Genomic DNA, 25697 nt, shown 5'->3' on the forward strand with positions numbered 1-25697 from the left:
AAAGGGTAAATAGGAAAATAGGGAGAGCGTGAACGCTGCTTCAACGCCGGAGGCTGCATAGGAATCCTATAAACGGTTACTCAGGCCGTATTTGAACGGGGAACAACAGTCATACGTGCGACTTCTCTAGGTGCGATAAAACCATCGAGTACAAGTTGTGAAGAAACCGTACCAATGACTTAGCTGGATTGCAAACATAGACAGAGAGAGAGAGAGCAAGACAAGAAACGTTTATTACAGGTCGCAAATGTCCAAGCTTTGTTTGCCTCCTTTCTCTTTTTCTTGAACAACCTCCTGGATTAAGTCGACCAAGAATTACCAGAGCAGGTGCTCGGTACCTCGTAGAGGACCGATCCAGTACTCTTCCCAAGAGTTTTGGTTGAAGAAACACATCTGCAAGAAATGATTAGCTATTTTTACATAGCTGGCTTTAACGGCGCCTGCCTTCCCAATTTCCTATACCTAAAAGAAATAACAAAAATCTAAATCATTCAGCCTTCAATCTAGACGAATAGGCGTTTGTTGCTTTCTATAATAGCAGCCACATGGTTTTACGTCTCGCATATTATTTGGGCCAGACTTATGCAATGTATCCTGCATCAATGGCAGTGTTATTAAGACGAAAGCCTTCGGTGGCACATACCCCGGATGGCCTGAAAAACGCGGTGCGCGCTAGAGAAGGTCACGTGAACTCGCCTCGCGCAGACACGCGCTCGTGCCACTGCTCGCGCATTCGTCGTCTTCTTTCACAGGTGGCTCCGACGCCGCTCCTCATGCCAAAAGAAAGGGCAAATTTAATTAATACACAGTTAGTTAAGGCACTCGAACGCACGAGCTTTAGTGGGAGACAACAATTTATAAGAAGCAACAACGCATCCGAATGTTAATGTCAAGTAATTTAATGAATTTAATTTAACGAATTATTTAGCGTATGCTAAGTCGACCGTAATTTTTTTTTCATTTATTGAGGACGACGTGAATGAAATTAACCTGGGACGCCCACATTGACGCATGATCACTGTACTGTACCCTCTCCTCGTAGGTCGTTAAGAGACATCACCAACAACACCTGACGCATGACGTTCTTCCAATATAGCGCTCTTTAGTTATGTGCAGACGTTCTCTGTAGGCGTCTTTCTGCTAAATACATAACTTGTTTTTAAATTTAGATATAGTCGCATGGGAAGCTAGGCTATGTTGGAGCCGGCTATCCCACAAAAATAAATTGGGTGCTCAAGCAACAATAAAAAAGATGAAAAGAAAGATGAAAATAAATACTTCTGTTCCTTATCGAAAAGTAGCTTTTACGTCCAGCTGTACTTGCTTCTCAAACACTAGTGAGGACACCAATAACATCTGCTTACTTCTCTTCACTCCGAATTCGTGTCGGATAACTGTTGGAATGAGACAAGAAAGAAGCAGCTGCCCATTTTTTCCTAAGGCATGCCTCTCCTTAAAAAACAAGGATCGATAATGCATGTAGATAACATAAGGCCAATGGCATTCACTTCGAATGTAATGAAATTATTAGAAAGAGTATTCAACATTTGGTTTTAACGGATAATATTTTCATGTGTTTTTCTTGAGCCCATGTCCAATGAGATTTAGACCCGGATTCCCGATGTGGTGCGCACATGTAGATTTAGAGGGACGTATTAAGATTACTCGACACAGGTGGGAGCATGCAGCTTTAGTGGCCTTTGATTTAGCTAGCGCATACGAGAGCGTAGAGTAAAGAGAATATCATACTCCTGAATGCTTTAAATAGAATGAGTTTTCCTCAATATATTACAAATTGGATATATGAATTTTGAAAGGGTAGGAAATTTTATTGTTCCCAACGTGGCTTGTTTGTAAAAAGAATATAAACAATCGAAAGGAGTTCCCTAGGGATCTTTCCTTTCTCGAATTTCGTTTAACATTTTACGAAGCGCAATCTCATTGTGCGATACTGTAGAAGTATACGTCTATGTAGACGACATTGCATTCTTTGCATCTGCGAGTGATATTCACTCATTACAAAGAACACTACAATCATGCTTAGGAACGATTAAAGCTTAGTTTGCGGATATTTGAATGTTGCTTAATGTCAACAAAAGTTCCTTTATCCTATTTCCATTGAATGCGGCAGTTAAGATCTATCTCCAGTTCCGTCAGGAAAAAATTCTGCAGGTTGACTTCCTCAAATATGTAGCTGTCATATACCACGCAAAACTGAGCTGGCGAAATCATATTGATCATGTTGAATCTAGGGCAGCATGCGCTGTTGTCATGATAAGCAGACTTGGCCGACATCGTCCTGGGCTACGCAGGGACACTCTCATAATGAATGCTCGCATGTACGTTCAACTGGTACTGGAATTTGGGTGTGTGCTAGTCTCTGGTGGGCAAGCACACAAGATTAACACCCTCTTTCTTCTAGAGCGGGAGATTTCGGAAATGTGCTCGTTGTCCGAAATTTGTTGCTACCAATGTTTTATATCAAGAAGCACGGCTGCCTACTCTTCCCTGCCGATTCTGCATTCTACCAGAAAAAAACATATTTAAAGATTTATGAATCTTCATTGAGACGATCACAATCTATATTTATTAATGAAGCGAGGGCATCTTTAGATTAGCATTGGTCCCGGTTACATAGACCTCAGGTTTTGTTTGTACATGATGAGCTGGAACCACTAAACTTTACTGTAAGCGAGATCATTTGCCGAGACAAGGCCCTGCCTAAGATAAAGATTGAAATTAATTATAGGTTTCCATCCAATGCCAAACTCCGGCCCTCTACATATGCAAATAGCGTGTTCGAAGATCATTTAACACAATCGGTAATTGATAAGGTGATCGCCACTGATGTGCCAATGAATAAGGAGAAAGCTGGTGTGGGTATTTTCCTAGAGTTAGTATCCACCTCACATGCGTTATGCTTTCCGGATTTTACACCCACATTTCTGGCTGCACTATCAGCCATTATCATAGCTCTTCGAAAACTTCCTGTAAATTATCAAACAATAGTTTTCGTGACTGATTCACTGTCAGAATGCACATCACTCACTTTATCTTCAGACGCTATCGCAGTCAACGCATTTAAATTATAAAGCCCTCCAAACGTAACACTGATGAGATTGGTGTAGGTCCCAGGCCATCGTGGTATATTCTTAAATGAAATGACTGATGCACTTGCGAGGAGATGTGATGATGATGATGATGATGATGATGGTGATGATGATGATGATGATGTCGTCCTTGATGAGTGTGGCGCGTACCCACTCGCGGGGATTGGCCAAGAGTCGCGCAGACTGCATATGTGTTCAGAAAATGGAGGTAAAAATCTAAAATTTTGTTACATGAATTTAGGCGAGGGAAAATCGAAACGGGTCAGTAGATTGTCATGCTACTTAGAGGAAAGAAAAAAAATTATTGTCTATAATATATCAATGAGGCAATAGAGGAGGAATGAATAGAATAATACGGTCATCAATGAAATCGGTTTGATTCAATAATAAATATTTCTAAGGCGAAGCACACATTGCTGTTGGCCCAGTTAAGTCCGTTATGCCTACTTCGGTTTTTTTCACCGGCTAGGTTTAGAAATGTTTCTGTATTCCTAGATACTGCAAAATTCAAAATCTCAACGCTGGAATTTAATCATTCGTTTTTTTTTACGTGACAATAAATGGCGTCTCCAAAATAAATCATCAAAACAAAATTACGCTGCCGCATTCCACCATTAAATATTTAGCGCTACAGGTCTGGCCTGGCACTGTCTCTTCTGTGTCCTTCCAGTCAGGAACCTGAAAACATTGACCCCTTTCTACTAACAGGCCATCGATTTAGAAATCACAGAAAGGAACCGGAATTTTCATTCCTAATATTATATATATATTTTTAAATACTCATAATATCCTCTCCTACGGGGATTCCTCATTGGACTTTAGCCACAAGAACATCTGCATCGCCATTTGTGACTATCTCTGTGACGCAATAAGGCTACTTGATGGAATGAGCGCTACGAAGACGTACATCGTACATGTTGTTCTTTCGTCCGCGTCTTCGTAGCGCTCATTTCATCAAGTATGCATAACCAATTCACCCACATCAAGCTTCTGCCATAAGGCTACCATATTCTCGGAAGTAACAATGGGACACTTCATTCAATAGCTGGTCGCGTGTCCGAAATTGTTCTTATACCCCCTAGAATACACCGAAATTCAGTGTAATTACAGATAATATTATTAGCACCGGCTTCTTGGCCAGTCCTCCGTAGTGGATAAGCACCACAAGCGAAAGAACGAGGAAGCAAGCAAGCATCAGCACTTATCGCCATGGTGGAAGAGGCAAGCCAAACCAACGGCGGCACAGCCATGCCCACCCTCTGGAATTCATCGACGCCGAAGCTGGAAAGCTCGTCGCTTAGCGCAAAGCGCACCGACATGTGCGCCAGCGAGGACAGGACTGCCGCCACCGCGGCCGTGCTGTCCGTGGCACTCTGCCTGCTCCTGCTGTTGGCCGTGATCGTGTCGGCCACGGTGTTCTACGGCGAGGATTACCCGCAGCCTCCCGGAGCCCTCGTGCAACAGACCGATGGGACGGCACCGGACCCGGTGCACAGTGAGGGTGTGACATCCACCGGGGCGTCTGTCGAGACTGCCGGACCCACTTCGCCCACCCCGACTGCTTCTAGCAGCAGCAGCCGCTCTACCAGCGCCAACAACGCGATGGTCCCAGACGAAGACATTGACGAGTCTGTTTAATAGGCTCCATCGGCTTCGTCACATGTTATGCGCATGCAGGATATCGAAGCTTTAGATTTTACTTGATTGCGTATTTCATGCGTCAGATATTGGAATAGATTATGTGATCCTGCGGTGTTGGTACGAATCTCTTCATTTAAATGTACTCCTACTGAGTACGAATGGGTCTTCATTTCCTGCTTCAGTGTACGACGCGCAGTGCTATAATTACTTACCTGTTAAACTTACGTCATCGCGCGCATACATAAACGCTCGTTTCTTACAATAAACCTTCGTTACGTGTATTGATTCCTTTCTGTTTTAGCTTTGTGTTGTGTTACGTCTTTTATGCTAGGAAACATCATGTTCCTTCTTTACTCAGGCACCAGTGAGTCAGACAGTCATTTAGAACATTTTACAGGCCACCACTTCCGTTGCGGCTACAGTGTGCAGTGTAAGGAGTGCCTGGGGCGTCGGTTAGGTACCAGAAGTGATACTATTACGCTCACCGCAGCGCCTTCCTCAGCGAGGTCCCACCTTTGAGGAGTGACCCGTTGGCTTTAGCATTCGGGTGCTACGTGCTCTGCGGCGAGAAAGGGGGCCCCGTGCGACACGCCCCTTCGATCACAGTGCCCACCTTAGCCAGGATTTCGAATGAAAACCTGGTCTCTAGGAATTCTGCTAAGAAGTATTCGATCATACCTTACTGCTGCCGATTCAACGATATTGACACATCCTCGTACAGAGCACATACAGGGCTACCGGAATGACACATTCTGCACTGCTCTTGAGTATAAAGTGCACTGCAGTATTTACACAAATAGGTATAGTATAGTACTTGCTTCCCAGAAAATAGATACCTAGATGATTGAACCCGCATAAGCGATACCACATGCGTGCGAGAGTACGCACACACGCGCACACGCACGCGCACACGCACACAAACACACAGACGCACACAAACACACACACGCACACGAACACACACAGGCACACAAGCACACACGCACACAAACACACACACGCACACAAACACACACACACACACGAACACACACACACATATGCAAATGCCACGTAGCTGGGCACAACCAAGGTAACGTTGTTTGCCGTCGTTTACGTTATACATAATTATTCTTAATTTATTATACAGCGCCAAATATTATAATTACGTGAAAAGTGTCATTGAGAAAATTGTAGAGCAACATCAAAAACTGCTACTTTGTTTCTGTAGCTCAATACGTGCTACATAAATATGCTTTCTTTTTTTTCGAACGTGAAAGAGGCCCGCGAATACACGCAAAATTGCCGCTCCACTGGCCGATCCAGGCGCTTATTAAGAGGAAGCATTAGCTCGGGTGCTCCTATCTAAATACATGTAAAAGGAGTGATGGTTTCGAAATTTGTTATTTAGGTCTTCAATGTTTTATTAATTATTAAAAGAAACGAAGCTATCTAGTTTCCCACTATGTAACTCACCAATGAAAAGCGGTATCACAATTCCGTTAACTGCATCTAATAGTGAACCTAAAGCGGACAAAATTGATATCTTACACATGAGGAGGAGGAGGAAATAACTTTATTGCGTTCCCTGCGAGTTAGTGGAGAGGGCCAGAAACCCCGCCTAGGTGACGGTTCGTGGGTCCAGGCGGCATCTTCGGCCCGCTGGACTGTTACAAGTGAATCTCAAAAAATTTAGTTATATGAAAATACAGCTCTTGCAGGCTCCTTGTACACACCATAACGAATTCACGTAAGCTATAAATTTGCATATAGAATGTGACCTGCTTGAATTATCTAATGGATGCCGTTTATAGCACCTCGTTTTTTGTCCTTGATGCAGAGCCATTAATTAAATGTTTCGAACTTTCGAAATTTGAAAGTCTTTTAATAATACAGACTGTAAATAGAAAATACGCTTCCAACCGACACTAGAATTTAACTTTCTGTATCAAATGCAACACATTTCATTAAAATCGGTCCAGGGGTTATCCCAGCAAAACGTTTTTACGTTTTGCATGTATTTGAATTGCAATGTCGGAGTTGGGCCCGAGGTAAACCTTCTTCTTAAGTACTAAATGCTTTCTATTCCCCCTGCCGGCGACCTTCCAGTCACCTTGAAGCAAAAGCTTCAAGCTGACAAGGTGGCGGCTGAACGTTAGGTGGGCGGATGAAATTAAGAAGTTTGCAGGGACGGGATGGTCACAATTAGTACATGACCGGGATTGTTGGAGAAGTATGGGAGAGGCCTTTGCCCTGCAGTGGGCGTACCCAGGCTGATGATGATGATGATGATGATGATGAAGCAAAAGCTAGAGCCGTTTTCCGGGCACTTCAATGATAAATTCCGCGCAAGTTGCGTGAATAAAACGAGATCCCCCCAGACCTTTGTACAGGATCGCATTACGTACGCTAGTTACTCCCAAACAAGTTAAAAAAAATATTGCTCCAAGTTCTTCCTAATGTTTGTTCACAATATCACTCAAGCCGTAACTTCTAGTACGCTGACGTTCTATTTGTCATTAGCAGTAGCGACGTCCATAGGCAGATAAAGGACAACATACCCTTCAATTCTGGGAAATGTACTTTGCTGCAGAACATGTAGTACTGCGCTCGTCCGGGTGCGTCATGGCGTGACGCCGGAAGCGTCGGATGCGCTGTATGCCCAAAGAGGCTTGAAAACCTTCTTGGCTTTGCCTTCCTGGAGGAAGGGGAAAATTTGCAGTTCCGCCCAAAAGGGGAGGCACCGATTGCGATAGCAAATTAGTAGGCAGCTGTACGAAATAAGTATAGTAGGTTTATCGGCCGCATAAACATGTAAATATTCGCTTGCTAAATAAATTACCAGTACTACAATGTGGTAGCGGGACTCAACGAGGACGTATAGAAAGAAACGGATACACAGAGACAGCGCTGTCTGTATGTCTGCTTCTTTCTACGTTCTCGTTCAATCGCACTTATGCATTCTATCATGTATTCAAACCAACAAATACGCCAACACGTGTATTAACTAAATTAACCAGCACGGTGTCTCGCTCGATGAGACGGAAACTCGCTGTCAAAATTCTGGAGTGAGGAATCGCGGCAGGAGCAAGGCGAATTGACCTTCTTGCATCTCTCGCCTCAATGCGATCAAAACATCGAAAGCACAGCGCACACGAAGCTACCGGCACTACGCGCAGTCTGCAAACATCGCAGACCGCTGCTAAGATGAGGCCCGCGCGGGCGTCGGAGATCGCTTTCAAGAAACACGAGCGCCGGCAACGCGCTGCTACCGCGTCCGCCAAAGGCATCAACTGCAGCGTCCGCGATTGACGCGGCCAACGCAGTAGTAGACGCCAAGGATGTCTCACCTCAGCAAGGGTTGGCGGGCGACGAAGACATCGAGGCAGCCTAGAAGCCGCCGGCGAAGAACACCCCTCCTTCCCCGCCTGACACTCCTGTCTCGGGCGCAACAGGATAGGGCACGCATCTGGGCCGCGTTCTTCGCTCGCGAAACGGCTCACCCTCACACGCTTTCATTCGCACATAGAGCATACGGCGCGGCGCGATGGTTTTTTATCGCCCTTGCACTACTTACGGAACCACACAGCGACGGCGACGGCAGAATAGCGCCTTGAGTGCGCTATTTTGCCGACGTTTAATAGACTTTAATATACCCTTTAGGTAATCCTGACGGTAATCCTGACGGTAGGTAATCCTGACGGTATCACACCCAGTGATAAATACTGGGGCCGCACGTTACGTCTTCGCTGGTTAACCATCTCTACGGAGTGCTTGGGTACTGAATTTCTTATTTATAAAATATTTAAGCTGCAGGGCCAGCCTCATGAAAAAACAAGCATGACGACGCAAGGTAATGATGATGAGTGTAGAGAAGTCAAGTACATGAATTTCGACGACAAAGCCCATATTATACAAAAAAACTTGTAAATATCATTGGACTTTATGATAGCTTGATATTACAAAAATCTAAAATCTAATGAACTCTAGTGATGACCATGGAGTCCCGAAAGTATGCACAAGGCCGCCCTGTAAATTGTTTTTACGCAAATTGCCTGCTTATTATAGAAAAGCTTTTTTGGCTTCCTTAACTACATTGAAACGTAGGTGGTCTTTATTCCTCTCTTTCTGCCTATAAAAATAATGGACGCATGCGAAGAAGCCACGCGCACCAGCGTAAGAGCTCCAATGCACGTTAAATGACAGCAGTTTGCGAGGAATAATATAAGTATAGTACAATGTTTCGTGAATGACAACATTTCGCAACTTTTGAAGAGCGTACATGCCGAGAATTGTGCGAGGACAGTACTCGATTACATTCAGACAAATCCACCAGCAAAACATTTAACAAAAATAATAAGGTGATCATAATGAAATTCACGGGACAGCTGGGGTTCACATATCGAATGCTGTAAATAAACATTTCCACAAGTGCGTCGAAAAACTTGCTGTAGGTGAGATAAAATTCAATATGTTTCCTATATGTTTTCCTCCTGATGAAATGTCATTCTGCTTTAAGTATGCCAAATTAACTTGGAAGTTATTAGCGATTCCCTTAGCTCGACAAACACATCCGGTAAAAATTACATACAACACGTACACGACTCCGAGATTGAATAAAAAATACGTCTGCGTTCTTAGCACTACTGGCGTGCTCGTACTCAGAAATTAATCTGGTGGTATAAAGGTAAAAAAGGCAGCGACGATACTAAAGTTTAAAAAAAAATGTCTGCAGGCATGCTACGGTTGTGGAATTAAAATTTGGTTATTAAAGCAACAAACTTTTATTATACATACTAGTAGTTTTCCACAGGCAATTGAGTGTTGTTGACCACGTTGCGTAAGTGAACGCTTTCCCAGTAATCTCACTTACCGTTTTTCGTTTGTTTTATTGCTTGACTTAGGAGCTGCAATGAAAGCCTATTAAATCAAGCAAGTGTCACCGGACTACACTTAATTCTGGATGTGGAATCTCGCTTACTTCGGCTGTGGGGCGTACAGCAACGAAGTGGGTTGAGTTAGTTCACAGAATGACGCTTCAAATGGATATTTAGTGGCACGGTCAACAACATCACTAGCACGCCAGTACTACCGTCCTCAACAAAATTTCACGCAAATAGGTATAATTAATAATAATAATACTGTGTAATACTGTGTATATTCTCAATACGTCATTCACAAACGGGTTGGGATATGCACACAACAGCGCCTCATTAGCAAACACACTTGGAAGTTCGCGAAACCTCTTAATGTGAAATCGGACTCACACATAAAAAAATATAATTGCACGGCATTGAATGCCCATTCCTACGCTTATCGTCCAAATCGCTGCTTTTCTAGATAGGAATGCAAAAAAAACACACCTTTCTCCAAAGCATTCGACATGTGCAGCAACATGGTGCTTTACAGATGCCCAATTCAAATAACAAGGGCTGCCTTGCACAGCACTAATCCCAAAACGTCGTGTTATGTCTGTGAACGAAAATTCCTAAACATAACGCATCGGTGACGCTGAAATGAAACCAATAAATATACCGTTATGTGCACTTTCTCATAGCAGCGGTGAGATCACAAGAATCGAGTTCAAGAACCGTATTTAGGAAAAAATGCTAAGCAAGCATTTCGCTGATGGGGCATCAACGAAAGAAAACTTCAGGCATGGAAATATAAGAACGAGATAAACCAATAGACAAGCGCAATCCACTTCAGAGAAACAAAGGCGGCTCCTGAAAATGGCAGACGGTGTCCCCTCAGAAACTTCAATGTCCTTAGGAGTTTTCGTCTCTGTGGGGATCGCTGGAGTCTGACTGGCGAACCACGATAAATGTGAGGTGGCCCGTCACGGGCTTCAGTCGGAATGTGCAGGTGGATCAGGCCATGTGAAGTTCCCGAACAGGCGATGCTGGGGACCGCACCTGAACGCCCTCCGGAATCGAGGGCACACAGGGAGAGCCACGTTGCATATGGCAATCTAGAAATTGAGATTGCCAGAGTTAGCGTCGCATTCGGCGGCTGTCGTTGTGTTATTTTCGTTTCAGCGCCTAACATTTACAAAGTTCAACCTTCAATGGGGACGAAAACAGACATGGCACAAAAAAAGACAGGGACACGAGACGGCAACACGCACACAGCGCTGACTTGCAACAGTTTATTAAAGCGTCTTAACTAGATGCTAAACAGAATTCCGCATAATTAGAAACGTAATCAACGAACTTATATCTCTCATTATCCAACCGGTCGTTTCATAAAACATTGCACCAAATGCGCTATGTTCCATGCAAGCTAGCTCAGGAAACTAAATTGCGGCTTCGTGCCGCAAGCTGTTGCTCATAATTCAATATGACTTGTGATTACGCCCCGAGATTAGTGAGACGGCATGCTGCTATTTTATGCAAGCTGATGCCTCCCTTTCGGGCATGCATTGTTTCGTATTCGTGCTTTTAGACGGACGCTAAAGAGAAAAAAGATAACTCGAGCTTTATTAGAAAAAGAGAAGCCTTTTGCAGCAGCGAGAATGCCAGTCCCACTCAGAGGGGAGGCGTGATAATCAAGAGAAAACGCAGAATCTAAACATCAGTGGCGACGATGCTTTGAACTTAGAGAATCTGGGTCGCTGCTGATTGGCTAGGGCTAGTCGTCTCTGTGACGTCATCTGTACCGTCTAATCTCGCCACACCACCATAAATTTTAGAGCGTCCGCTCGTGCCGAGTTAAATTTTTACCGGTAAAGATGGTTGTGGGTTCTATTCTAAACAAGCCAAAGCCACAACGGCCGCAACGCCTGTGGCCACACAGCTCAAACACGGGATCATACTATGAAATCCGTGACGCTACACTGGCGTACCGCCTTTGGCGTTTCTGCAAGAAGTTTCAGAAAGAGAAGTTTTACACGAACGTTCCATTCCAGCAATGCAGACCTCATGGCGAGCTGAACGAAAATTAAGTTTCGGAAAAATAATTTATCAGTCTTAACCGATGTAGAGTCAGTCTTTAGCCTCACGTTAATGAGAGGCGTGCACGGGCACAACAAGGGCTTCCAGACAAGTGAGGGGGGGGGGGGGATATTCTGTAAGAGTCCACCTAATGGACTCTTACAGAATCTGGGTCGCTGCTGATTGGCTAGGGCCACTCGTCTCTGTGACGTCATCCCGATGCGCACTGTGTGTGCCTGTGCGACAGACACGCGCTGAGATAAACGCTATGCTTACATTTCCTTTCACCAGTTCTCACACAAGTCATGTGACCATTCTGGCTGTATATATTTTTATGACTGAACATTTAAGAGGATCATTCTTGTTCATGAGACACTAGCGTCTGTCTGTCTGACAGTCTCCTCCTCTCTCGTAGAGCTACATCCAATCAGCACCGGCCGAAATGGACACTCCACTGGTGGACTCTTACAGAATACCCCCCCCCCCCCCTCCCCCCTGTTCTGGGAAAACTGTGCACGGGAATATAGCAGGCGCGAAGGTGCAGTACAACAGTCACAGCGCACACCTTACTTAGGCGCTCGCGTCCGGAGTAGCCGCAGTGGTCGAAGCAGCTGAGGAGGAAGAACACTTGCTCCGGCTCCATTCCCTTGAACAGACCATTTTGGTTCTCGCCAGACGGCGGTAGTGTCGCATTCTCGCCGCCGGAGGAAGGCAGGCGCCAATCGGGCATTTCCGGAAGGAAGCTGGCCGTGTGGGCCGCGATGCTCGCCAAATACACGTCGCGAAACTTGCGCTCGTTTGCCTCCGGGAATGTGTCCGAGGCGTTTAAGTACGCGAAGAAACGCTTCATGTCCTCCTTCAGCTTTAGCACGCTCGGGTCCACTGTCGCCGTACTGTGCGACTGAACGTGCGAGACGGAAGAAATATAATAAAATACTGAAGGCTTTGTTTTAATGCTTGAAAGCAGCCTCAATGCAACTATCATCGACCCGGCACATCCGCTACCAAATTCAAGACTAATTTGTAATGAATTTACATGCATTATCACAGTCGGCAGTGGTACGGTACCGCGAGGAATCGTACGGGAATCCTGTCCCAGAGAGCGCATTCGTAAAGCCCTCCATACAGAGGTCATACGTCAGGACGCTAGCTGGCCACCACTTTGGCATTTATAGGTTCTCTATATATATTGTTGCTGAAAAAATTAAGCGAAGGCCCTCATTGGAATAAGTGAACCCTCTACCGTTTCTAAACCTTAGCCTGCGTTGAAAAGCAAGCTTTCCGCAAAAGCTGCTAGGCAAATGTAAAATTTGCAAGATTCTAAACCCGCACGGTCTCTGTTTTCAGCGTGTAGAAACAGTGCGCAAGAAAATGCTTTAAAATATGCACAAGTTCATGCACAAAACGTCCAGTCACACTGTCATGCGGAAATAAGTGCAGCTAAAATCGGCAGAAAATGGTTTAACGCTGACTGGGGAAGAGACCGCACGATCAAGTGAAAGTGAATTTTCTCGTTCAGCGCCAGCTGCGAAGTATCATTATTGTGGCGCCTTAGTTCACTGAATGGACACAGAAAGGTGGATATGCATAAATATTTAGGAAAATAGCTGTGCTAATTCCCGATATGCCTCCTCTAAACATTCCCTCATTTTAACGCTAAATAGGCAAAGTATATTCCCTGCCCCCGCGTTCAGCAAAATGGTGGCAAGACGCTTAACTGGCACTACGAGTCGTTTCACTGCTTTTCAGCTTTTCCAAAGCACTTACCTCAAATAAGGTGTTGTAAAATATAAAGAACCAGAGTAGCACAAAAACCTGCTTCGAGGTCCGAGTTCCAGTCACCGCTGAAGCCACTGCTGGTGGATGCCAAGGCTCATACAGTGGTGGTGATGAATAATACTGATGTACTATCACCTCGCGGCCCACCAACAACCGGTAGAGGTCGATTGCGGCAATCCCTGGTACGTGGTAAATGCTGTGTTCTGGTTGGCGCAGGGACTTCTTGAAGTAGCTCGCTGTGGCCATGGCTGCCTGTCGGTACAAATCGAAAAATAACATGTCCGTATAGTTGGGAAAGTATGAGTACGCGTTGTCGAGCATCTCCCATGTGTACGACATATTGAAGGCGTTGGTCGCGAGCCGGGCACTGACAGTTTTCACCAAGTGTTCGAACGTCACACCGTAGGAACTCATCCACAGGCTCAATGAGCGTATATCTAGGCGCAGGATGTTCCACGAGGGAGTCCGATCGCCCAGGGTGTCTGTTGACTGGCGCCACTGCACGAGAGGCATCAACATCAGAAGGGCCTCTGTGCATATGAAAAAATGGTAGTCTCCTTCGGTACCTTCTAGGCCCATGTCCGCAAGCATGCTGTTGGTCATGTACTTCGAGATCATTGGAGACAACGCCCACACAACATAGGCGCCCAAGAATAGCTTGAATCGCTCCTGGTACCCTTCCTTACTCAGGTGCGTGCCGTCTAGGTTGGCGAAAAAATCCGGCTGAAGGTTGATAATCGTGTCCTCGGGCCAGAGCTGCGAGTCGTCGGGAAGGTGGCCGTTGATGGCTCGCCGGAGATCTGGATCGCTCAGATTGTATAAACTAGGCACTGTGTCATCTCCCCAGTAAAGATGCGCGAGTTCGTTAATCTCTATGTGGGTGTCCAGCACCTGCTTAATCATCCGGGAGTAGGACTGTCCCTCGCGGCCCACAACCTCAGCGCCGCGTCTCAAGTAGTCCTTCACCTTTCCTTTTTTTCGTAGCGCCCTGATGTGTTGTCTCCACTCAGAGCAGCGTGGGTCAAGTGTCATGTAGATAGTGTTCTCCGAGGGGCGGTTCGGATGGCGACCCACATAGAAGGCCCAGAACATCGGCATGCCAAACTTGAGTGAGGCTCGCACCAGAATGTTGAGCAGCTGCGGCCTTGTAGCAGGAGACTTGCTCGGCCAGGGTAGACCTAGCTCTTCAAGGAATTCTTTGAGTTGCGCGATGTTTTCTCCGCCAGCCTAGGGACGGCAGACAACCGAAAATTAGCGCACATGCCACTCTGCGCGTATTGTGCAAGTGCAGCGACTGCCGATGGATCTGGTGAACTCAGCGTTGAAATTGCCCCTTGGTTAGCCAGTAGCCTTTATCCTATCCTGTCTCCATTGAGTTGAAGTAAGTATATTGGCATGCACACACATGTCACTCAGAAGTGTTAGAAAATGGCTTCGAGCAAGCCCTTCAGCCATGCAAGTGGCCGAAATGCCAATTTGTCGTGTTAAACTTTTCTATAGCTACTTCACTTTCGCATGCCGTGAATATTAATGCTCTGTCGTCACGTATTCTTTGATCGCTACCGTTAAAGGGAATAAATTCTCTTGCTCTGGGGGCATGACTGTTCATAATAATTATTTTAATACAGTCCACAATTCTGAAAGGAAAGATATCGGCAAAGCGTAAAGATAAATCACGTTTAAAGTAGTAACGTTTGTTTTGCCAACCTAAACGTAAGCGCAAGACATCCTAGCAGATTTAATTCGCTTATATAAACGTGCTCTTGATTTTACGTTATGCAGGTCGTGGTCTGAGAATAAAAAGTATATCTTGTAAGAAGTTTGCATGTGCAAGTTATCCCGCTGTGGCCCTAACAATATAACGGCTGTAGCGCAATATACATATGCAGCGAAGTGCAGGGTAGACAAAACAGCCTTTAGGCTGGCCATGTGGTCAAACAAGATTTGCTCGCTAATGATCGATTAGAACTATAGCCCAGGAATCTGCAATGGGTGGAAAAACAAACGAGTGCCCTCAAATAATTCGCCCCTTCACCAAGAAAACCGACTGTATTCCCTTTTAACCCATCGATAGTGAGTGTAAGTGGTCCTTTAGAGGCAGTGTTCACTAGATGAGTAGCTCGATGTGGTGCACTTACGTTATAAAAAAAAAAATTTGCATTTCTTAATATTAGTTCGCGCAAAACTATCATGACTTAGCTACGAGGCAGCCGCCATCACATTAAGCTCTATGCGGATACATTCACATAGAACGTTACAACTCTAAGCTCAATGGCGCAGATAGGGTGATGACCTTGCCATAAATTTGATTACCTTCTCTTAGCATACCGCTTTAATTCATCCTTTATGATCAGGCACTCAAATATACTATAAAAAAGAAAATAAAAGTTAAAGAGGAAAATGCTTTATTAGATATACGTAAGCTCCTAGAAATCGTACACTATAGAAGGTGCCAGCTGTGTAAAGGGGAGAAGTCCCAAGCCAATAGGAGCAGCACTCTCCGAGAGGAGCCTCTGTCCGGTCCTGCTGCTTTAACACTTCTTGCGGGGCGGGTCATGTGGCGCGCAGTTCCATTCAGTGTGTCACGTGACTCACCGCGCCACATGCGCTCCGACTCATCCGACGTCAGCGACCGCCTCAGTATAATTTTATAAATTATTTACTTTTATTCCAGTGGAGATCATACTTCAAGACACAATGTGCCGAAAGTGTAGGGAACGTACGAGCTCGGAGCCATCTGTCACATTCGTACCTTCATTTCCTTCTCTCAAAAGGCACTTCGCCCGGATCCCTAGTCCACCACCTCACGAGTCTCTCCATAGAAAGGCCCCACACGACACTCAGCGGATATCTTCGCGAGCCTTCCTCCATTACGTCAGCGCACACACCTTATGCAAGACCTTCGATTTCTCCATGGTGTGTGAGCAGTGCTTAACTAAACCTCACAATCTCAGGGCTTCAGAAAAAAATCGGACTTGCCGTCATCTGCACTCAAGCAACTTACTTTACTCCTCTTGTACGAGAAATACAGCAACTGAACAGACGTCAATACTGGTGTCTCAACTACATCAACTAAGTCCGCTGGCGCTGTAGCTTTAGGAACAAGGGGAGTAATCCAAGGGTTCAAGACTTCCCATACCATTAGGTCTACAGCTGCAGAGCTCAGGGCTGTGCGCCGTGAGCTTCGTGTGATCAACACAGATAGTCCTAAAATATGGGTAGTCTTCTGCGATTCAAAGCCGGGCTTATATTGTATACACTCATTTCTCCGACATCGAACTCACGTTTAACATACGTGCGAAATCAAGGAACTCATCCATCACTCGAGAGAAAGAGGCCATGATATCACTTGTCAATGAATACCAGACCATTCTGGTTTCATAGGGAATGATGACGCATATCAGGCAGCTAGGATGTAGAACCAAGAAGCCCCCTGGGTCCCAATTCTACTCTCGAGGACAGACGCTGCGAGACAGCTTCGCATTTTATAGCACGTATGCTCTCCTTAACACTGTGCAATACCGCACATACAGGGTGCACCATACTGCACAGACTCAACCCTTCAACTGCAACTCGGACCTCCGGCCGCACTGCAGCGACGCGAAGCGTCTGTGTTGGTTGTGGCTGGAAGTGCCTTCACGAAAGCTTGTTCAGCAGTAATTGGAATAGCTGACAGTCCTGCATGTGATGTTTACGGCTGCGAGGGGAACATTCACCACTTATTGTGCCACTGTCCTCAGTTTGAAGTACAGATACAATCGATGTCCAACGCATTCAGGAAACTAGACGACCGCTTTCTGAGTAAACGGACAATACCAGAACACTGTAACCACCGATCATCGGCTCAGAAGGCAGCGAAGGCACTTTTGTGCATTCTGAGAACATTTGGCTTTTGCGAGCACCTTCGACTCTGTAGTGTTGTCCGTGCACGTCTCTCTACCGCCGTCTCTCTCTTTCTCTCCCTTCTTTCTATTCTCCTCCTTCCTTCTCTCAGCGCACCGTAGCCAAACGGACTCTTGACTGTTTAACATTTCTGCCTTCCTTTTATCTCTCCCTCTCCCTCCCTCAAAAGGGATCAGCAAATTGTCGCGCTATAAAAAGCGGCTCGTCACCACAATATAGCCATTTTAGTAAACAATGGCAGCTTCCCCAATTAAATAAGAGTTATTGAAAAGTCCCATTATTATCTAGAAAGTGTGCTTCATAATCATTCCGTAGTTCCGTGTATATATATATATATATATATATATATATATAGTGAGCATTTATGTGGACTTCGTCTTCTTCTGTATAAAGTAATCATCAATCATCGGTTCGTCTGCGTTTTTGCCTCGGCGCCATTTTTCCTTCTTGGAATAAAGTACCGTCTCTACCATCGCACTTCAATATAAATATATTTCCGTGTTCTTATAACGATTGCCTGCAAATTCCTCCCAGTCACAGGCGGCAAAGGCAGAACTGAAGACGATACAAGCGTACCAGTAGAAGACGACACAGTATAAATATGTACCGAAACACCTGTAAACATTGACACTAGTATATCTCACAGACAGATTATGGTCTTCATGACTTACCCGGCTGAGGCAGCGAAGTAAGAACCCAGCGGCTTTTCCCTTCGCCTTGGTGGAATGGCGAGGGATTTTCTCGAGCAGTATGCTTTTGATCGTTGACTGAATGAAAGTCATTCTGTATCTGTCTAAGGGTGATATGTAGCGGCGTACTTCACCGTCCCAACCGCTGCATACGAACCTGGGTATCAAATATAATATACGTTATATATATATATATATATATATATATATATATATATATATATATATATATATATATATATATATATATATTGTTACGGTGAAGTGAAGGAAGACGTTGAATTGGACTAGAGAAAGACGAAGTCTGGCGGTTGCCTCAACGCCATATCCATCATTTGTAAATATAAGTTATTTTACACTCGTGGGCCTGCTTTCTTCCCGCAACAATATATATATATATATATATATATATATATATATATATATATATATATATATATATATATATATATATATATATATATATATATATATGCAGCGTTGCCATGTAGAGAATTAACATCACCGAATTTGTTATCAATTGAATACTCAGTCTAAGCGTTACTTACGTCAATGTTTCTAGTAATACAACACCAGCTAAAGTAAATGTTTGGTTTAAATCTCTTCGCGTCATTCCGGTGTACTTGAAGAGCCTTTGAAACTCACCAGTTCCGCAAAATAAAAATATTTTATGCCTTCTTTGTCAGTAGGCTTCCGTATCGGTCAAACGTTTAGGGGTTGCGCCCTCTTCCGCTGTCTATCAGGCAACGTCACAAAACTGCGAAATCTCGTTGCGTCAAAGTGAAGTGCAAGCAAGTAATAGAAGACTGCTGCCCTCCGATCACTCTGGCACTGGTTACTCGGTGCTGCCGGGGAGAACGGATTTCTTAGCTCAAAATAAAAGTTTTCGCATGGCAATATAACATTAACTAGCCCTTTCGGCACGTATATGACACTGTTTTACCAATTCTTCTTTGCTGAAGGTCCCTTTTAGCGGCATTTTTAACCTTCCGTTGCACGCCGCCTCGACTTTCGACCAGCCACCACAAGGTAACCAAGTAAGGGGAAGTTAACCAGCCGAAGCCGCAGGCACCACCTTTCTCATCCGGTTGTTTATTATGCGAAGCATACTAGCCGCACAACCACGCTCTTACTTGCCGCGCCGCGCCCGGCCGCGTAGCTACCATATGATGTCATAACAGCTGCAAAAGCGGAGGCTCAGCTCGTGGGCTCCCTTGCAGCCGCGTAGCTACATAGCCGGGTCTCTGCTCGTGCGCTCGCCTGCGTGAGTTGTTTCTTCGTCTAGCTGAACAAATATAGCCAAGCAACAGCAGTTCAACAAGCTAAACAGTGGTTCAACAACTAAAATAAAGGCTAGTATGCTTCGCATCCTGGGCTTAACCTTAGCTAAGCCACAGCCATTTTTTTTCACTGTGCTGGCTCGGCCCCATCGAAACCTTCCCCACTTCAGCGTGCTCCACGCCTCCTAAGAAAAACTGTGTTCGATGTAGGCATTGCTATTATCTTTGAAAGCAAAAAAAGTGACGTCCTATAAAACGAGGTGCGCGTTTGACACGGCGTTCCGAATAACGCTGCGGGTTACCGCCAGATGCTTGCGACGGCGCTTATGTAAATTGGACGCCAGGTGATCGGAATTAAACCAGATTGGAAAGCTGTTGCGTTATAGGACCCCAGATCTCGTTTTTCGTTCAGCCGTGCGGCAACCACCCTATAGTTTCAGTCATCTCTTGAACTGCTGCTAACAGTACTCAATACTTCAATTTTCCTACCATAACTAAAGCGAGCTTTGTCAATGTTAATACATTGAAGAAAAATTTCTTAATGACTACTTTAGGAAGAAATAAAAAGCAAATGGTGGCCAAAAAGTCTAGAGCAAGTTTGGTACACCATTCATTTCTCCAGGCTTACTTTCCTTTCCTAAATAAGCAAGGCGCAATCTTAGGTACGCGAATATCTAATGCCCTTCGGGAGTGGGTGTGTTAGCTAAGCGTTTACGATAAGGTCCATGTCCCGGAATATGTTGCTGAATTTCCTCACTGGCAGTGCAGGCAAAGCCACAGTTGTCAGTGCGTTCCTTCCTGTGTTGGACCACTCGTGAACGCGTATGGTTAAGTTGCAGAAGCGGAGAAAAGCCAGTGGCCAGGACCGATGTGTACGTCAAACCGAAGCCTTGGCCCGAGACGTTAGTTAGAAGTTGCGCGGCACGGTTGGGTCAACAAGAGATCATACGCCTTATTTGTCAATCGGCAAGCTTTGACACGCTCTCTGAACGGGATTTTTTTTTTGTCGCTAAAAGTTGGTACGGTAAAACTAGGTATAGCTCAGGGTGTGTCCACGACGAAGCATGTTCTTCGTTAAATATGCTTCAAAGCCAGTTCGATATTAGGCGGAAGTCTAATATATTGACCGTTATTAGCCTCTAAATTGTCATTACATAACACCACAAAATGCAGTCTCAAGGACAAAAATTTCTTGTTAAGCCAGAAAAGACGCTTGAGCGTCGAAGTTCCTGCACTAGCACGGGTGCTATGATTACATCAATTTTGACGGCATCTGAATGGCTCTAGCTAATTGGTTACTTGGAAATATGAACAATATTGCATTCCTAAAACGCCAAAGAGCGAACTTGGGAAATTTCAAGAACTTTCGCTGAGCTATAGTAGCCGAAGTACGAAAAAAAATAAGTTTAGGACTATACGGTTTCTGAGCGAAAGTAGGTTGCCGCTGAAGCGGTGACCACTCAATGGCATAAGAACAGTGAAAGTAGTCGCAGATAGGTCTGCTATCATATAGCATGAAGATGTGTATCGCGAGAGTCATGTTGTACATCTTCCGGTATTACCCACGGAAGAAGTCTACATTTCGGACCATCTCGACAAGAGACGCACAGTGAATTTCGGCGACAAACGTCATAGCGCACGTCACAGCGCTGCCACTGACCGCAGCATGTAAATCTTCAAACACTATAAACTCCTCGCGCGACAGCAAGTGACAGAGAGCTAGTCAACAAAAGCTAGTGGGCGGTCAGCTACAAGTGCGTCCCACCACTCGGTTCCGAGTATGGGAAAAGTAGGAAATATGCAAGGAAAGCTGGCTGCTTTAAAAAACGCGAGAAATAATGATATGAATCAATGTTGTTTAACGAAGGAATTAGACGGGGGTCTAACGACCGTCGGCTGGGGCGTTACGGACGTCGCACATCAATTATGCACAGAGATAAAAAATGAATTATGGGATTTTACGTGCCGAAACCGCTTTCTGATTATGAGGCACGCTGCAATGGAGGACTCCAGACATTTCGACCACCTGGGGTTCTTTAACGTGCACTCAAATCTATGTACACGGGTGTTCTCGCATTTTCGCCCCCATAGAAATGTGGCCGCCGTGGCCGGGATTCAATTTCGCGAGCTCGTGCTCAGCAGTCCAACACCATAGCCACTCAGAAACCATGGCGGGTCTATGCACAGAGATGAGTGTGACGGAAAAGCGTCATCGTTTTGCGAAAACAACAGCCCTATATAGAATCTACAAAACCCACTGAACAAATTAGAGTGCTCCGCTGAATTCTTTGCCTTTGAAGCAACCAAGCGTCAATCCTGTCAAATGCACTCAGGCTTGTCACACGTGCCACCGAAGCACAATGTGAAGCCACGAGAAGTTGACGCATGTTCGATGCGCTAAGGACGCGCGAAATATTAAAAAGAAAAACTTATTAGAAGCTTCGGAGCATTGATGCATGAGCGAGGGGAGCATACATGCTGGCGTGTATGCTGTCTGAAGCAGCGCCGTATGCTGAAGCAACGCCGTGCACTACGAAACGCAATCAGACACAGCAAAGGTGTCTTCTTGTGGTTCCGGTGTTTCTGTCTGCGCCTACGTACGCGTCGCTAAGCGTTTTCCGTGGCGAATGTGAAAACTGGAAATAAACCTGTTGTCGGAAGTTATCGCTGTGTGTTATCTCATGTGCCTTCTATCCGTCACTGTACGTTCGCTACAACAAATTAGGCAAGCTATCAATAAGCCTATAAAGCTACCTCTTCGCCAATACAAAGCGATGGGAAGTGCGTGTCAGCTGAAACAATGGGGATTTTTCTGCAACGACCTTTGCGCCATCTGCCATCGCGCAGCATGTATCGCTGTTTTCTTTTTTTTTTCTTAGTTTTTTTTTTCTTTCAATGCCAGTGCGGTGAAAGACGGTGCTACATTTCCGTTGCAGTGGCATCGAGAGTTTCTTGTGTGTGGCCATAGGCTAGGCCTTCATCCGTCGCAATCGAGAAGCAATCTCAAGAAGACCGCCAAGATAACACAGAACTTTACTGTCGAGGTGACAACACATAGCGAAAGTCCGCCAAACATTCCCGTCTTTTCAAAGGGCCAAATGGTTTAGAGATTGCTACCACTTAGCGGCCCGAAACAGACTAAATATATCATCCGGACTAAATATACCGCGTTGTCAAGCGATGACGTAATTTTTTTGCATCCAGGAGCGCTCGCGCAACCTCGGAAAAAAGAAGAAAATGCTTCTGCAGTAAACTTGTGACGTCAATTGGACATTGTGGCACCACGGTAGTGGAAGAAAATACAACAAACGAACATTTGGCCTTCATTTTCTCTTGTAATATTCAAGTAATTACTTCGAAACTAACGAAAATAAAGCTTTCAAAATACATTTCGTCCGTCTGAATTGCTTAAACGTTATTGTTTAGTGCCCCTTTCAGCCCACGGGTGCTATTTCGGGGCTTTGCATCATCCGTGATCCAACTACGCAGCCTTTCTTGGCTTCCGCTTTTTTGGTGTCGCGTACATTGTATCAGGTTCGCAAATAAACGTTGACACGATGTATGCGGTTGCGACTAAAGCATATTCAAAACTTTCAACTTCGCAGCGTATTTCACCAGGGACACTCACTCACACCCAGACTTGCACGAAGTTCATCGAAGTGAACTCATTACAGCAACTTCGCATTGTGCGGAGGCGTTCTGTCGAAAACAATTGTGCGAATTACTTAGGTCTACCACTATAGTTTTGTGTACATAAAATCAGGGGCGTTTTATAGCTAAGTTGTTTGTAGCTATGGTTTGTTTGTAGCTATTGTTGTTCTGCTTATGCAAGAACCTTGGGTAAATGAGTTCGTACCTTGGTTCATAACTCTGTCACCTCTCTGACCTGGGATAAACAGCTTCACTGGTCATCCCCCTTCACAGAGTGCAAGGGCTCGTGATAGTATAGGCTTTAATGAAACGCTAACTAGTAAGGTTTTGCCGCGGCTACACAATTTCTTTTGTCCCCTCAATTAGAAATAATAGATACCATGTTCTGGGTAAAAGTCTATTACACTTGGAGGTGCGACCACGAGCAGAAGCAATTCAAAATCCACGAGAAGAACGTTATGGACGCGTTCACAACTTTTACGTCTCTCATATGACAATACGAAAATATGTTTATGAACGTTACAGGGCCACTATATCATTACTTATGCTGTTTATTCTGACATAAAGTTTAGTGTCACTACTCATAAGCAAACCTCTGCTCCTGTCTGGAGTTGACTGGAGACATCAAACACTTAAAACGTTCTTCATTGAATATAATGATTATCAGCTGTATCACTCATCTCCTCTACCTCCCAGCAAAGCCACTGAGATAGTAGAACTCTAGAAATGACCAGAAGATTTACTGAAGAGGACCATACTTCAGTATAGAGGCAGCGCTTCGCTCCTTCTGGCGGAGTTAAGACTTCTTTCAAAAATTAATCAAAAGCATGTCAATGCCCTATAAACTTGAAGTCGTCTGCTTCACCTTATTAGCAGTAGCCGAAGCAGGAATGTCACTGGAGCCAATGTTTTTGCAAGAAAACGTATTCATCAAGGCAGCAACTGTTTTCCTTACCCGCCGTGGTTGCTCAGTGGCTATGGTGTTGGGCTTCTAAGCAGGAGTTTGCGGGATCGAATCCTGGCCGCAGTGGTCACATTTCTATGAGGGCAAAATCACCCGTGCCCTTAGATTTAGGTGCGCGTCAAAGAACTCCTGGTGGTTATGAGGCCCTACTACGTCGTGCCTCATAATCAAATCGTGGTTTTGCCACGTAAAACCCCATAATTTAATTTTGACTGTTTTCCTTAGCGTTCAAATACTCGTAGCTCACTCTACCCCACTGTTGAAAACATCTATAGCCTATCACATCTAACTAAGCTTGTTGTTACATATCTACGACAATACTAGGGGCCAGACAAAAAAAAATCGAAACAAGATTGGACAACACCAGCACACTTGTGTTGTCTAATCTGCGCTAATCTGTTGTCTAATGCGCTGTATCCAAGTATTCTCGCACCAATAGCCTTTCCATTGAGTGTGAGAACAACGGACTGTGAATGCGGAGAGCGTTTCAGTGTCGGCGCGTTTGTGCTCGAATAGGGCAGAAATGCTCACGCGTAGAAGTCGTCGCACGGGTGAACGCTGTGGTTGAGCGAGGCCTTGAGCTTTCGGTCAAGGGTGAAGCAGCCGCGCGGGCAGTCCACGGCCCGAGCCATGAGCAGCGGTGGTACAGACAACAGTGCCACAGACATGGCCGCGGCCAAGCTTAGCACGAACGAGGTGTAGAGCATGTAGTGACCGCCATGCGAGGTGTCCTCGAGCGGCCACGGCTCTTCGACCGGCTCGTCGCTTGCATTGGGGCTCGACGGTCGCGTCCACCGTCCCGTTAGGTGCACGGCGTCCGGCAACTCCCGAAGCAGCTGCCTGCTCAACCGGGGTCCCTGACTGACCTCCTGCGGTGATTCTGAGAGCAGGACCGACTGCATGGTGGTCAAAGGGATAAGAAATAGGTCCGAAAATTCAGGAGCGGTTAGCCCGGACAGCCTGGTGACTTCGGATTCTTCTTCTTCTGCACGTGCCTCGCGTGAAGCTAATGAGCACGATGACGTCCTTGGAGGCAGCGGCCCCTACTCATTGAGAAGAATTGGCCAATATGTCGAGGTAGATACTTGGGGACCGGCCAAGAATCGGGTAGGTCGAAATAAAATGTCCCGTAAGAGTGCAAAATTTTATAGTGGCCAAGTTAGAATTGAAAGATAGAGCCTAAAGTAAGCATGATGTTGTAATTATGAAAATACAACAATGACCATAAAAATAAAACAATTCAAATTCAATTTGCATGAAAGAAAAGGAGGCCTAAAATTTAAATTTAGAGCTTAATGCCTAAAAGAAAATCTTGGATGACAGCGCTAACCTTTACGTCGCTGTGCCCAAGTGTAGAGGCACATAAAGATATTACATTTTGAACAGTTAAATCTAATCCAGGAACTCAGGTGACTTTCATAAATGGGGCGATGATGATGATCATAAACGTTTGCAAATATCCACTTAGTGGGGTTGGCCAAGAGAGAAAACAAGCAATGAAATGAAAGGTAGGGAGGTCTACAAGGTGAGCGTCCGGTTTGCTATCCGGCACTGCGGTAATAGAAAGGGTAAATAGGAAAATAGGGAGAGCGTGAACGCTGCTTCAACGCCGGAGGCTGCATAGGAATCCTATAAACGGTTACTCAGGCCGTATTTGAACGGGGAACAACAGTCATACGTGCGACTTCTCTAGGTGCGATAAAACCATCGAGTACAAGTTGTGAAGAAACCGTACCAATGACTTAGCTGGATTGCAAACATAGACAGAG

The 25697-nt window shown here is 45.2% G+C and overlaps 1 protein-coding gene across 4 annotated transcripts; it reads right to left on the minus strand.

Annotated features, from left to right (window-relative positions):
• Nucleotides 1-207: 207 nt before the first annotated feature.
• On the minus strand, nucleotides 208-24902 carry LOC139057417 (uncharacterized). 4 transcript variants are annotated; one of them, XM_070535637.1, is made up of 7 exons: nucleotides 24460-24902; nucleotides 18016-18190; nucleotides 13430-14668; nucleotides 12233-12563; nucleotides 8081-10701; nucleotides 7292-7428; nucleotides 208-393 (listed from the first exon to the last, which is right to left on the minus strand). In XM_070535637.1, exons 1-5 carry the CDS (start codon nucleotides 24828-24830, stop codon nucleotides 10601-10603), a joined length of 2217 nt encoding a protein of 738 aa, XP_070391738.1. In that variant the 5' UTR covers nucleotides 24831-24902; the 3' UTR covers nucleotides 208-393; nucleotides 7292-7428; nucleotides 8081-10600. The 4 variants fall into 4 exon arrangements, with proteins under 4 accessions (XP_070391738.1, XP_070391737.1, XP_070391736.1 ...); XM_070535636.1 differs by having other exon boundaries at nucleotides 7292-7424; nucleotides 12228-12563; XM_070535635.1 differs by having other exon boundaries at nucleotides 12228-12563.
• Nucleotides 24903-25697: the final 795 nt, after the last annotated feature.

Source organism: Dermacentor albipictus, chromosome 3 (genome assembly GCF_038994185.2).
Source record: "Dermacentor albipictus isolate Rhodes 1998 colony chromosome 3, USDA_Dalb.pri_finalv2, whole genome shotgun sequence".
Lineage (NCBI taxonomy): Eukaryota > Metazoa > Arthropoda > Arachnida > Ixodida > Ixodidae > Dermacentor > Dermacentor albipictus.